Raw genomic sequence first — 16070 nt, forward strand, 5'->3', positions numbered from 1 at the left:
ATTATAATGGAATTATAACCTATATGAAGACTATGATGAGGAGGATGTCAAGCAGTGTCCAGAGGCCACCGGAGCAGCTCAGGACCTGAGCCACCTGACCAGCATCACCATGTGAAAAAGAGGAATTAGTCACACATCTTAGTGAGAGCAGGACACTACATTAAAACAGGATCACAAAATTATACGGATTTGTAAAGATATAGTATATAAAGAAAATGTGATGAGGGGAATGCCAAGCAGTGTCCAGGTGGTGACCACCATCACCATGGAGACCTGGGAGGAGGGCAGACTGCATGTGCACACAAGGGAGACTCACATCACACCATTCACATGCAGAAGAAGAGAAAGGAGAAGACATCGTTCAGAGAGACAGAAAAGACATGTGAGAGAAGAGAACAGTTTGCAATAGTCAATAATCTATACTCTATAATTCATAGTTTATAATCTAGACACTATAACTCTATATGATATAATCTATATAATCTATACGATATAATCTATAGTCTATAATCTATACGCTATAATCCATATAATCTATAATCTGGTCGGCAGAACAGTGGTTGGTAAATTCATTGAGACAGAAACTGACCCACCATCCAGTACAGGTTGTGAAGCACTCAATTTAAAGACAACTACTTGTAAACTAAGGCAAAAAGATGAGTTTTAAGTTTGGATTTAAAGGACTCAACAGACTCTGGTGGTCTGATGGCAGCAGGCAGGTTATTCCACAAAAATAGAGCCCGATAGGAAAAGGCCCTGCTGCCACCAGCTGACTTCTTTTTAACTTTGGGTACACACAGGAGCCCTGTAATCTGAGAGCAAAGAGCTCGAGATGGAAGGTATGATTTAAGGAGATCAGACAGGTAAGATGGGGCAAGACAGGTAAGATGGGGCAAGCCCATTTAGGATTTTATAAGTCGGCAGAAGCACCTTGTATTCTGATCTAACATGGATAGGAAGCCAATGAAGGGAGGCAAGAATTGGTGTAATATGGTCAAATTTCCTAGTTTTAGTTAGGATTCTAGCAGCAGCATTCTGAACCGTCTGAAGACCGTTAGTACTAGCATGTGGCAGACCTGAGAACAGAACATTACAATAATCAAGTCTGGATGAAACAAATGCATGTATTAGAGTCTCTGCGTCAGCCATGGAGAGAAAAGACCGAATTTTAGCTATGTTACGTAAGTGAAAAAAGGCAGTCTTGGTGATTTCTTTAATGTGCTTATCATGTGCTTATAAAACTCCTTTATACTCCTCATTTATACTCCGTTATACTCCTCCCTCATACTTCTGTATGCTCCTTGTTTATATTAATTTATGTTCCTTCTTAATCCTGTATACACCTCTTTTATTCTCATTTATGCTCCTTCTTTATACTCCTTTATTCTCCTCTATACTCCTATATGATTCCTCCTTTACACTCCTTTATACTCCCGTATAATCCTATGTAATTCACCGTATTTACATTTACTAATTTGGCAGACGCTCTTATCCAAAGCGATTTACAAGGGTGTCAATGATTAGAGGACGAAACGAGTGTAGGCAACTGTTACAGTAGAGTGATACGAAGTAGTTGCATCATAGCCAAGAATGCGTACAAAATCAAGACATTAAGTCTACAGCAACCACAGATTAGGAGGCAATAGCACAAAAAGAAAAATCAAGCCCAAACACTGATAAACCAGTGAGGCAATCAAGTCAAGTAGAAAAGTGTATACATGAGAAAACTGGGTATGACAAAATATGGCACAACAGTGGCAGCCAATGTAAGGTCCCAGGTAAATATACCTGCAACCAGAGATCATTTCAGGGTTAAAGGTAGGCCTTAAAGAGGGACCTTTTGTCTGGAGTCTGGATATAGAGCTTGTCATTTTACTAAATGGGACAGACAGAAGCCTACAAGAGGCAAAGCAAAGTAATCGAAGAGGAGTGTGCATGCTGATACAGGATTGCAGGTAACTAGGTGCAGTTCCATGAACTGCTCAGAATGCCAACAACAAGGTTTTGAACTTTATGTGAGCAGCAACTAGAAACCAGTGTAAGGAGACAAAGAGAGGAGTGACGTGCACATTTTGGGAGGCTGAAGACCAAGCATGCAGCATTGTTCTAGATTCTTTGGAATGGTTGGATTACACAGAAAGGAAGACCAGCCAGAAATGCATTGCAGTTGTCTAGCCATGAGAGAACTAGAGCCTGGACCAAGAGCTTGGCAGCATGTTGTGACAGGTTAAGGTCCGATGTTATATGAAGTGAAGAAACAAGAGCAGGAGACAGCTGTAATGTGATCTGAGAATGATTGTTGCACCACGGTTTCTTGTAGAACTAGTGGACTTGATTGTTGATGTACCGAGACTGATAGATATGTTCCTCAGAATCAGGTTTATTAGCCATGTAAGTTTGCACACACATGGAATTTGACTCCAGTTTTGTGGCTCTCACAGTGTACTTAACATAGAATAACAACACAACAATCTTCAGATATACATATATACAAGGATTGACTTATACAGGCCTGAGAATAGTATAGTTAACAAGAATAACCAGTAGCTCTGTCTTGGATAAATTGAGCTGTAGGTGCCATTCCCTCATCAAAGCAGAGATGTCAGTGAGGCAGTCCGCAACCCTTGCTGACAGAATAGTGTGATCAGGAGGAAAGGAGATGTGGAGGTCGGTGTTGTTGGCATAAGAAGGGTAGGAAAAACTGTGAGCAGAAATGATTGAGTCAATGTAGTATAGAGAGTAAAGAGGAGGGGGTCGAGCACTGAGCCTTGAAGCACACTTGTTGTGACATGGAGATGGGTGAACACCTGACCTCACCAGGACACCTGGTATGACCTCCCTTTCAGGTACAATTTGAACCACTTAAGGGGCAGTGCCCATGATGCCCAAGCCCACTAGCATAGACAGTAGAATCTGGTGGTTTACTGTCTCAGGTGCAGGACAAAGATCCAGGAGAATGAGAATAGAGGCCTTGCCGGCCATTGGAGAGCTCCACTGACTGCAAGGAGAGCAATTTCAGTGGAATGACCTTTTTTAAAACATGAACGATTTCGATCAAGTAAATTGTGCTTGGAGAGAAGGGAGTATAGCTGCTTGTATGCTGCTCATTCGAGCATTTTGGCTAGAAAAAGAAGCAGTGAAACTGGCTGATAGTTCTGAGCCAGTGTGGGATCAAGAGAAGTTTTTTTTTTTCAGTAGTGGGGTGACCCGAGCCTGCTTGAGGTTAGAAGGGAACATCCCAGACAGGAGTGATGAGTTAAAGATCTGAGCTAGATAGGACAAGATCGAAGGAGTAATAGATTGGAGGAGGGATGAGGGAATGGGGCCGAGGGCATATGTCATAGGACGGTGACAGGAGAAATCCTCAAATTCAAGAGAGTTGGGAGGAACCAGGACTTTGTGGTCTCTGGGCCAGTAAACGGGGGCAAGACTGACAGCGGGAGAATGAATTGACCACTGATAGCTGCTATTTTAGACTCAAAATGGTGGACAAAGTCAGTTGGGGTGAGAGAGGAGGGTGCAGGGGGAGGAAAAGGATTAAGGAGAGATCAGAGGTTAGAGAAGACAGGAGTGACTGATAATCCGGCAGATCAGCATTGTCTCTTGACTTTAAACATTTCCCACTAGCTGCTCTGAGCCTAGCCCTATCCTCTCTCAGAGCATCTGTAAGCCATGGACACAAGGTTTTTGCTCGGGCTCGTTTAGTGCCAAGAAGACAAAATTATACTGTAGCCTATATACGCTCTCTCTTGTGTTCTCCTGCAGAGACAGAGTTGAGGGACAGTGGAGGAGGTAGTGATGGTAACGCCACAGAAGATGACAGAAGAAGAGGGAGTTTTTCACCCTCTCCTGGTCCAGGCTGTGTCCTCAGTCCTCCAACAGAGAGCGCTGTGCTGCACTGTAACATGCCAGAGCACACCGACACAGTAGGTCAACATGCATTCCCACTGTAGTGGGTCTTAATGACACATGAACACACAATAACATGTATGAGGCTGGCAAAGCAACATCGACTCCAGACAGCGAAAACACAGAGCTGGGATTCATTTTTCTTCTTCACTGCTGTGTGCTTCAAAAGCAGAGCTGTCTCACATGTTTACATGGAGACAGAGCAGGAGGATCTCATACAATGCTTTATCATTCCATTACTATTCCTGCTCGTTCATAAGCAGAAATGTTCTGATCTGCAGTATGAGTGCTAGCAGTGGCACCTGTAGAATTCTATCTCGTAATACACACAAGAACCAGGGATGTAAACTTGTTACCTTTCAGCAAAAATCGCTGTTTTAATCCAAATTATGGTCACTTGTGGAATTTGTGTAGATCCGATGAGTTTTTGAGATGGGGGGGGGGGGTCTACAAGGACAGAGTCATGGGGAATGAATTCAGAACCACTCCTTCTGTGTGGTCAAAAAAGAAGCTCCTGGCTCTGCTTGGCACGTGCAATGCAGGGCCATCTCTGGGAGGTCAGTTTTTGACTGCCCCCATGCTTTAAGGTAAGAATCTCTTACAGTAGCATTATGACAACCTTAATTCACAATAATCACAATAATTCTAGGGTGAGTTTTTCCCCTATAGCATGAGGCTATAGGGGAAAAGCTGGTATAAAAAAAATTCCTGTGGGGGCATGCCCCCTAATTCCTCTAGGGGGCATGCATCTTGTCACCAATTTCACCCCTGATGAGTTTGCATCCCTGATCCTGTCTGTGAATGTTCTCATTCATCCAGGTCATGGTTATCCAAAGGAGTTGAATCAAGTGCAACTGGACTTGGTATATATCCGTGAAGACGTTTCGCCTCTCATCCAAGAGGCTTCCTCAGTTCGTGCCTTTCTGACTAGACCAAGCTAGTCTGACTGGCTGGTGACGAGACTCAGAATTTATCTTCTAGGAGTCGTTGTCAGAGCTATTGATATGCGTGGCTCTTAGCGATCAGATGTTTACCAACGCCCGTCGCTAACAGAGCCATAGATATGCGTGGCTCTTTTGTGCACCAATGTTTGGCCGCGCCCGTCGTTATCGGAGCTATTGATTTGCATTTGTTTAGCAGCGACGGTCGTTGGGGGTGTTAGTTTCGACTTCATTGTTCAGTGGTCATGGGAGTCGTTGGAGCCGTTAGTGACCGACTGATGTTCTTGGAGGCTAGGCTTCTTGAGTCTCCTGGGTAGAGATGAAAGGACGGCATTGTAAGTGGGAGATAGGTGGTGTAGCAGACCTCCTCCTCTGTTGAGGGATGGTTTTTCCAGTTTCGCATAGATGGCTTCCTTCACCCCTCTTTCAAACCATCTATCTTCCCTGTCCAAAATGTGTACGTTGCTGTCCTCGAAGGAGTGTGTCTTCTCCTTTAGGTGTAGATAGACGTTGGTAAACATCGGGACACAAAGAGCCATGGACATCTATAGCTCTGACAACGACTCCTAGAGGATGAATACTGAGTCTCATCAGCAGCCAGTCAGAATAGCTTGGTCTAGTCAGAAAGGCCCGAACTGAGGAAGCCTCTTGGATGAGAGGCGAAACGTCTTCACGGTTATATACCAAGTCCAGTTGCTCTTGATTCATCCCTGATCCTGTTTTTAATCTACGTCTTCCCACTTGTGCAGTATTGTGTTGACCAGGACAGCCGCTTGTTGCAGTCGCTCTCACTCTTTTTAAATAACTCTTCTATCTTGTTCCTATTGTTTAGCTAAGTAGGTAGTTAGGTCTTTCTAAGTTGTGCCCTTCTGTAACCATGCGGCCAGAGGAATTTAAATCACTTTTCTGACATTTGGAATACTCCTTTCTGAGCGTCGTGTCGACAGTGCTCAACATAACAGGGCTCCGTTGTTTGGTTTTTTTGGTTTTTAATTTTTCTAAAATGTATTTCCGATGTTTCCCTGTTTCTCCCAATTTAGTGGCAAATCACTCCCTATTCTAGTTCAAACACCCACCCTCGTACTGCATGCGTTCGCCAACTGCATCTCCCCGGCCGGCAGTCTGGAAGGAGACGCCTCGCCACTTCCGTGACAAGGCGCCTCCAGGCCGACCCACTGCTTTTCCCCACACAAAGGCGCACTCATGTGACGACACAAGCCGACTCCGCCCCCCCTCCCTCTCTCCTCCCGAAGACAGCGCTGCCAATTACGCGGCTTCATTGTTTACAGCAGAGACCAGCTGTTGGCGCTTCGACTGGCTAGTTTTACGGACCAAACTCACCAAATCCTCGAGGAGCTTAGGAGGACGGTGAGATCTTTTCGGGGACGACGGGGTAAAGGACATAAATCAAGAAAGCGGAAGGCAGATGCACGGAGAGGTAGAAGGAGATAAGCCGTATGCCCCCTCTCTCGTCATGGCAACGTGAGATCGCTGGCTATAAGATGGACGAGCTAACGGCGCTAGTCGGGAGTCGGAGAGTTTGGTGAATGTAGCCTCGTGTGTGTGGCTGAAACATGGCTGCACCAGGACATCCCCGACCACAACGTTTCCATCGACGGCTTTCACTGTTCGGCCCGACAGGCATTGCTCAGGAAGTAAGTAGTAAGATCAAGTGAGGAGGAGCTGCTATTCCTGTTAACAGCAGATGGGGTAATCCTGGTCACATTACCGTCAAGGAACGTATTTGTTGCCCGGACATTGAACTCTTAGCTGTGGGACTCGAGCCATATTATTTGCCCAGGGAAGTCTCACATGCTATTGTTGTAGCTGTTTATATTCCCCCCTCTGCCAACCCGACGGCGGCGTGGGACGTCATTCACACCGCCGTAGCTCATCTACAGACACAACACCCGAGTGCCCTCATCATCATCTCCGGTGACTTCAACCACGTCTACATGGTGAAAACTGCGAGACTGCGAATGAGGCTACAGGTTTTAGCCCTTTTGAGCTGGTTTATGGACATCAAGTGAGAGGGCCACTGAAGATGGTGAAAGAACAGCTTTTGCAGTCAGCTATGCAGAAAGGTACTCCTAGTGGGGTTTTGCAGTAAGTAGCATCCTTCAAGGACCAGCTGCATGCAGCTTGTGACTGGGCCTGGAGTAATTTGGAAGCAGCAAAGTGAAAGATGAAGGCTCACTATGACAAAAAGGCAGTGAAGCGTACCTTCAAAGCATGAGACTAGGTTCTAGTGTTGTTGCCCATGGGTGGAGGTAAGCTGGGGGTGAAATTCTATGGTCCATATAAGGTTATCAAGAAGGTGGATGATTGCAATTATGTTGTTGAGACACCCGACCGGAGACAGAAATCATGACTATGTCACATCAATCTCTTGAAACCGTATTATACTCATGACACTCCACCCGTTGGTGTATCACATCTCAGGTTACTGTGGAAGTGGAGGAGAGTGAGGATGATGGGGTTGGGTCAGTTGAACCAGTTTACAGCTAGGCTTAAGAATTCCAGTGCCCTGGCCAATCTCAGAAAGTCACTGAGTCATCTCGCCACAGAGCAGAAAGAGGATGTATTACATCTAGTGGATTAGTGTAGTCCTCTGTTTAGCGATACCACTGGCTTAACAAATTTAATAACTCATGATGGAGACACTGGTGAGGCAACCCCCATTAAACAACATCCATACTGGATTAACCCACAAAAATGGGCTCTGGTGAAATCAGAGTTGCTCTACATGGAAGAAATTGGTGTGATCGAAAAGGCTCAAGTGAATAGAGTTCGCCCTTAGTCTCTGTTCTCAAGCAAGATTTAACTGTGCATCCCTGCACTGATTACCGAAAGGTAAATAATGTAACTAAAACAGATGCATATCCTATACCCAGGCTGGAGGACTGTATTGATAAAATCGACAGTGCACACTATGTCGAAATTTGACTTGTTAAAGGGCTACTGGCAAGTCCCATTGACAGAAAGGGCAAAAGATGTGTCTGCATTTGTGACGCAGAATTCGTATCGCTGTCAGTTTCTCCCGTTTGGCATGAAAAACGCGCCGGCAACCTTTCAGAGGTTAATGGATTTGGAAACCTCCAGACAGCAGAACAATGTCACATAACTGGATAATGTGGTTTGCTATAGCACTTCGTGGTCTGATCACGTGGAGCATATGAGACAGCTGTTTGAGCATCTTAAACAAGCGGGGTTGATAATCAGCTTGCCCAAATGTGAGATTGGAAAGGGACAGGTCACATATTTGGGGCACCAGGTGGGTCAAGGTTCAGTGAGACCAAGGACTGCCAAGGTGCAAGCCATTTTAGACCTACCTGTTCTGAAAACAAAACACCAGCTAATGTGCCTTTTGGGCCTGTGTGGTTTTTATAGGCAGTTTGTTCCCAACTTCGCAGCTGTGACAACACCACTCACAAACCTGTTGAAGAGGGGAATTAAGTTCAGCTGGTCAGCAGATTGTCAGACAGCGCTGGAAATGGTTAAAGCTATTCTAGCTAGTGAACTGGTGCTGGTTTCTCCGGACTTCTCTGTCCCATTCAAGCTTCCAGTGGATGCTTGTGATGTTGGAGTGGGGGTGGTACTGCTACAGACTGATGGGTCAGGAATAGACAGGTCTGTTGCATATTTAAGAAACTGAATCGCCATCAGAGGGCCTGATGGCGTTTGCCGTTTGGCAAAGGCCAAGATTTTGTATTTCAGCCTCTTCCTCTTCTATCACCTTTGGCCATAGTCCTGGGTCTGTAGTCAGAGGAGCTCTTGATCTCAAAATCATGACCGCTGGCATTCTCTGCAGACACTGGGATCAGCTTTAGTTTGCAGGCTAGTTTATGGTACTCCCCTAATTTCAGCTCTGCATTCTCTTTGACTTTGGCAAGAGTGATCTCTTCATTCCACATGTGCTGTTGTGCCTCTTCCATGGTCTTGGTGAGTCTGGAGATGGTCTGATGAAGCTCCTTTTTCTCTCTGTTGATTCTTTCTACATCAAATGGAGTAAATTTCTGGTTCTTCATGATGTGCTGCAGTTTTTCCTTCTCCTGACGTACAGATTCCAGATAGTGACCAGTTGCCTAAATCTCTTTGTTCAGTTCTGAGGCTTTGCATTCCAGGTTAGCGTTGAATGATTCCAGGCTGCCATGATAACTCTGGAGCTTCTTAAGGTCTGTTTGCAGCTTCAATTTCTCCATCCTCTTGTTCATCAGTGGGTCCATTTGATTCTCTTTCTCAAGGTGCTCCACCTCAGCACTCAGTATCCTGTGCTTCTCCTCCATCGAGGACAATAGGACCTCGTCCACATTGTAAAGTTTCTTTAATTTAGCAAAGTATGCCTCATCTTCTTCAAATGTATATTGTCCTTCCATTAACTTGGCATATCCCTCAGTTGTGTAATCTAGGAAGAGTTTATTATATTCAGCGCCATCCTTGATATTAATGTCTTCAGAAAAGTTATTAGGCTCCTGCTTACTCATAGACAAATACATCTTGACAGTGTCAATAAGCCAAATAAGAGCCCCAAGGACCTGCGGCCAGGTGCGTGGAGCTCCAACAGAATACATGAAGCTTTTAGAAAGAGCGAATAGATACCCCTGGTCTTTAAGGATACATGGCACCTCTTCTTCATCTTTTGAGGTTGGCATTTGAAATGTTGGATCTAGTTGGCAATAAATTAACTCAAATATCTTAAGGAACTCCTTGGTGGAGGGAGACTGCAGGGTCTTGGCTGTCACAGAGCCTGGGAAACCATGCTCTGACAAGAAATCATGAAGTTGTCTGATGCGTTGCTGAACAAAGCCTTTATCATGCAGGGGTCTGGTGTTCTTGACCTTCTCAGCTCCTGCAAGTTAAAACCATTCCACTAGTCCAAGCACCGAAGAAGCTGGTCTGCTTTTCAGAGGTGACAGATTGGAGTTTGGGGCCGTTAAGCTTTCCAAATGAAGGTTTTCTCTGCGGTGTGACATACGCCATGCTCATCCCATTGGTGTCTGCCACCCACATACACAGATCGGACTGTCTTCTAGATGTTCAGCTCAACCTTCCTTAATCCATCTCTCGTAGCTGAAACTTGGTAAAATCTTCAATTGTACATGGTCTTGTTGCCGTTTTAAGAAACGAGAAAATGATTGATATAAAAAAGATAACAGAAAAAGGCACAAAAAAAAAGTAGGATGAAACCAGATTCTTTTTTTTTTTTGTTCTGGGGTAAGATTGTTAGAAGTGATAGGGGATATATTTGCATTTTTCCCTCTTCCTTTTCTTACATGCTTGGACATGTTTTCATTGAGAAATGATTGGAGGTGTGGTTAAGCAGTGTTTATAAGAGGACGTCACTGTGAGGTGTCGGTGCGTCCCCTGGAGTTCATTAATGGCAGCAGTTTGCATACGTATGCTTCAAGATATGCCACTTTTAGTTTAGTTTAGTTTATTCAGTTTATTTTGAACGTTAAAAATAAAGTTTAAAATGTATAAAAATTAAAGAAAGAAACGAGCAAACGGTATCATCATCAAACATATGTTTCAAAGCTCGGTAGTTCGAAAAGAAGTAGGCACAAGTTTAAAACTCCCTTTTTCTATTTTGATATTTCAACAGTGAACTGTGTGATTTAAATGAAACCTCAATCATCTACCACCGGTGACCATGATATCTAGTAAATCATCTACCACTGGTGCCCATGATGTCTAGTAAATCATCTACGACCGGTGACCATAATGTCTAGTAAATCATCTACCACCAGTGACCATGATGTCTAGTAAATCATGTCTAGTAAATCATCTACCACCAGTGACAATGATGTATAGTAAATCATCTCTAGTAAATCATCTTCCACCAGTGACAATGATGTATAGTAAATCATCTCTAGTAAATCATCTTCCACCAGTGACAATGGTGTATAGTAAATCATCTACCAATGGTGATCATGATGTCTAGTAAATCATCTACCAGCAGTGACCATGATACATAGTAAATCATCTCTTGTAAATCATCTACCACCAGTGACCATGATGTCTCGTAAATCATCTACCACCAGAGAACATGATGCATATTAAATCTACCACCAGTGACTGTGATGTCTAGTAAACCATCTACCACCGGTGACCATGATGTATAGTAAATCATCTCTAGTAAATCATCTACCACCGGTGACCATGATGTCTAGTAAATCATCTACCACCAGAGACCATGACATCTAGTAAATCATCTACCACCGGTGACCATGATGTATAGTAAATCATCTCTTGTAAATCACCTACCACCGGTGACCATGATGTCAAGTAAATCATCTACCACCAGAGACCATGACGTCTAGTAAATCATCTACCACCGGTGACCATGATGTCTAGTAAATCATCTACCACCAGTGACTGTGATGTCTGGTAAACCATCTACCACCAGTGACCATGATGTCTAGTAAATCACCTACCACCAGAGAACATGATGCATAGTAAATCATCTACCACCGGTGACCATGATGTCTAGTAAATCATCTACCACCGGTGACCATGATGTCTAGTAAATCATCTACGGCCGGTGACCATGATGTCTAGTAAATCATCTACCACCGGTGACCATGATCTCTAGTAAATCATCTACCACCAGTGACTGTGATGTCTAGTAAATCATCTACCACCAGAGAACATGATGCATAGTAAATCTACCACCAGTGACTGTGATGTCTAGTAAACCATCTACCAACGGTGACCATGATGTATAGTAAATCATCTCTAGTAAATCATCTACCACCGGTGACCATGATGCATAGTAAATCATCTCTAGTAAATCATCTTCCACCAGTGACAATGATGTATAGTAAATCATCTCTAGTAAATCATCTTCCACCAGTGACAATGGTGTATAGTAAATCATCTACCACCGGTGACCATGATGTCTAGTAAATCATCTACCACCAGAGACCATGATGTATAGTGAATCATCTACCAGCAGTGACCATTATGTCTAGTAATTCATCTACCACCGGTGACCATGATATCTAGTAAATCATCTAACACTGGTGCCCATGATGTCTAGTAAATCATCTACGACCGGTGACCATAATGTCTAGTAAATCATCTACCACCAGTGACCATGATGTCTAGTAAATCATCTCTAGTAAATCATCTACCACCAGTGACAATGATGTATAGTAAATCATCTCTAGTAAATCATCTTCCACCAGTGACAATGGTGTATAGTAAATCATCTACCACCGGTGACCATGATGTCTAGTAAATCATCTACCACCAGAGACCATGATGTATATTAAATCATCTCTTGTAAATCATCTACCACCAGTGACCATGATGTCTAGCAAATCATCTACCACCAGAGAACATGATGCATAGTAAATCTACCACCAGTGACTGTGATGTCTAGTAAACCATCTACCACCGCGGACCATGATGTATAGTAAATCATCTCTAGTAAATCATCTACCACCGGTGACCATGATGTCTAGTAAATCATCTACCACCAGAGACCATGACATCTAGTAAATCATCTACCACCGGTGACCATGATGTATAGTAAATCATCTCTTGTAAATCACCTACCACCGGTGACCATGACGTCTAGTAAATCATCTACCACCGGTGACCATGATGTCTAGTAAATCATCTACCACCAGTGACTGTGATGTCTAGTAAACCATCTACCACCAGTGACCATGATGTCTAGTAAATCACCTACCACCAGAGAACATGATGCATAGTAAATCATCTACCACCGGTGACCATGATGTCTAGTAAATCATCTACCAACAGAGACCATGATGTCTAGTAAATCATCTACCACCGGTGACCATGATGTCTAGTAAATCATCTACCACCAGTGACTGTGATGTCTAGTAAACCATCTACCACCAGTGACTGTGATGTCTAGTAAACCATCTGCCACCAGTGACTATGATGTCTAATAAATCATCTACCACCAGAGAACATGATAAATAGTAAATCATCTACCAACAGTGACCATGACGTCTAGTAAATCATCTACCACCGGTGACCATGATGTCTAGTAAATCATCTACGGCCGGTGACCATGATGTCTAGTAAATCATCTACCACTGGTGCCCATGATGTCTAGTAAATCATCTACCAGCAGTGACCATGATACATAGTAAATCATCTCTTGTAAATCATCTACCACCAGTGACCATGATGTCTAGTAAATCATCTACCACCAGAGAACATGATGCATAGTAAATCTACCACCAGTGACTGTGATGTCTAGTAAACCATCTACCACCGGTGACCATGATGTGTAGTAAATCATCTCTAGTAAATCATCTACCACCGGTGACCATGATGTCTAGTAAATCATCTACCACCAGAGACCATGACATCTAGTAAATCATCTACCACCGGTGACCATGATGTATAGTAAATCATCTCTTGTAAATCATCTACCACCGGTGACCATGATGTCTAGTAAATCATCTACCACCAGAGACCATGACGTCTAGTAAATCATCTACCACCGGTGACCATGATGTCTAGTAAATCATCTACCACCAGAGAACATGATGCATAGTAAATCATCTACCACCGGTGACCATGATGTCTAGTAAATAATCTACCACTGGTGCCCATGATGTCTAGTAAATCATCTACCACCAGAGACCATGACGTCTAGTAAATCATCTACCACCGGTGACCATGATGTCTAGTAAATCATCTACCACCAGAGACCATGACGTCTAGTAAATCATCTACCACCGGTGACCATGATGCATAGTAAATCATCTCTAGTAAATTATCTACCACCGGTGACCATGATGCATAGTAAATCATCTCTAGTAAATCATCTTCCACCAGTGACAATGATGTATAGTAAATCATCTCTAGTAAATCATCTTCCACCAGTGACAATGGTGTATAGTAAATCATCTACCACCGGTGACCATGATGTCTAGTAAATCATCTACCACCAGAGACCATGATGTATAGTAAATCATCTACCAGCAGTGACCATTATGTCTAGTAATTCATCTACCACCGGTGACCATGATATCTAGTAAATCATCTACCACTGGTGCCCATGATGTCTAGTAAATCATCTACGACCGGTGACCATAATGTCTAGTAAATCATCTACCACCAGTGACCATGATGTCTAGTAAATCATCTCTAGTAAATCATCTACCACCAGTGACAATGATGTATAGTAAATCATCTCTAGTAAATCATCTTCCACCAGTGACAATGGTGTATAGTAAATCATCTACCACCGGTGACCATGATGTCTAGTAAATCATCTACCACCAGAGACCATGATGTATATTAAATCATCTACCAGCAGTGACCATGATACATAGTAAATCATCTCTTGTAAATCATCTACCACCAGTGACCATGATGTCTAGTAAATCATCTACCACCAGAGAACATGATGCATAGTAAATCTACCACCAGTGACTGTGATGTCTAGTAAACCATCTACCACCGGTGACCATGATGTATGGTAAATCATCTCTAGTAAATCATCTACCACCGGTGACCATGATGTCTAGTAAATCATCTACCACCAGAGACCATGACATCTAGTAAATCATCTACCACCGGTGACCATGATGTATAGTAAATCATCTCTTGTAAATCACCTACCACCGGTGACCATGATGTCTAGTAAATCATCTACCACCAGTGACTGTGATGTCTAGTAAACCATCTACCACCAGTGACCATGATGTCTAGTAAATCACCTACCACCAGAGAACATGATGCATAGTAAATCATCTACCACCGGTGACCATGATGTCTAGTAAATCATCTACCAACAGAGACCATGATGTTTAGTAAATCATCTACCACCGGTGACCATGATGTCTAGTAAATCATCTACCACCAGTGACTGTGATGTCTAGTAAACCATCTACCACCAGTGACTGTGATGTCTAGTAAACCATCTGCCACCAGTGACTATGATGTCTAATAAATCATCTACCACCAGAGAACATGATAAATAGTAAATCATCTACCAACAGTGACCATGACGTCTAGTAAATCATCTACCACCGGTGACCATGATGTCTAGTAAATCATCTACGGCCGGTGACCATGATGTCTAGTAAATCATCTACCACTGGTGCCCATGATGTCTAGTAAATCATCTACCAGCAGTGACCATGATACATAGTAAATCATCTCTTGTAAATCATCTACCACCAGTGACCATGATGTCTAGTAAATCATCTACCACCAGAGAACATGATGCATAGTAAATCTACCACCAGTGACTGTGATGTCTAGTAAACCATCTACCACCGGTGACCACGATGTGTAGTAAATCATCTCTAGTAAATCATCTACCACCGGTGACCATGATGTCTAGTAAATCATCTACCACCAGAGACCATGACATCTAGTAAATCATCTACCACCGGTGACCATGATGTATAGTAAATCATCTCTTGTAAATCATCTACCACCGGTGACCATGATGTCTAGTAAATCATCTACCACCAGAGACCATGACGTCTTGTAAATCATCTACCACCGGTGACCATGATGTCTAGTAAATCATCTACCACCAGAGAACATGATGCATAGTAAATCATCTACCACCGGTGACCATGATGTCTAGTAAATAATCTACCACTGGTGCCCATGATGTCTAGTAAATCATCTACCACCAGTGACTGTTATGTCTAGTAAATCATCTACCACCAGAGAACATGATGCATAGTAAATCTACCACCAGTGACTGTGATGTCTAGTAAACCATCTACCACCAGTGACCATGATGTATAGTAAATCATCTCTAGTAAATCATCTACCACCGGTGACCATGATGTCTAGTAAATCATCTACCACCAGAGACCATGACGTCTAGTAAATCATCTACCACCGGTGACCATGATGTATAGTAAATCATCTCTTGTAAATCATCTACCACCGGTGACCATGATGTCTAGTAAATCATCTACCACCAGAGACCATGACGTCTAGTAAATCATCTACCACCGGTGACCATGATGCATAGTAAATCATCTCTAGTAAATTATCTACCACCGGTGACCATGATGCATAGTAAATCATCTCTAGTAAATCATCTTCCACCAGTGACAATGATATATAGTAAATCATCTCTAGTAAATCATCTTCCACCAGTGACAATGGTGTATAGTAAATCATCTACCACCGGTGACCATGATGTCTAGTAAATCATCTACCACCAGAGACCATGATGTCTAGTAAACCATCTACCACCAG

General features: G+C 43.2%; 1 protein-coding gene and 1 pseudogene across 1 annotated transcript in view; one reads left to right on the forward strand and one right to left on the reverse strand.

The window, feature by feature from the left end:
- LOC130111123 (centriolin-like) overlaps positions 1-7358 on the forward strand; it is a 43407-nt gene extending 36049 nt beyond the window's left edge. The window contains exons 12-13 of the mRNA XM_056278174.1: positions 3766-3926; positions 7293-7358. Coding sequence (XP_056134149.1) covers positions 3766-3926; positions 7293-7358 — 227 coding nt within the window. The remainder of the gene's footprint in view (positions 1-3765; positions 3927-7292) is intronic.
- Positions 7359-8563: 1205 nt separating this feature from the next.
- LOC130111132 (kinetochore protein NDC80 homolog) lies at positions 8564-10135 on the reverse strand (annotated as a pseudogene).
- Between the last annotated feature and the right edge of the window lie 5935 nt (positions 10136-16070).

Source organism: Lampris incognitus, chromosome 1 (genome assembly GCF_029633865.1).
Source record: "Lampris incognitus isolate fLamInc1 chromosome 1, fLamInc1.hap2, whole genome shotgun sequence".
In the NCBI taxonomy this organism is placed as follows: Eukaryota; Metazoa; Chordata; class Actinopteri; order Lampriformes; family Lampridae; genus Lampris; species Lampris incognitus.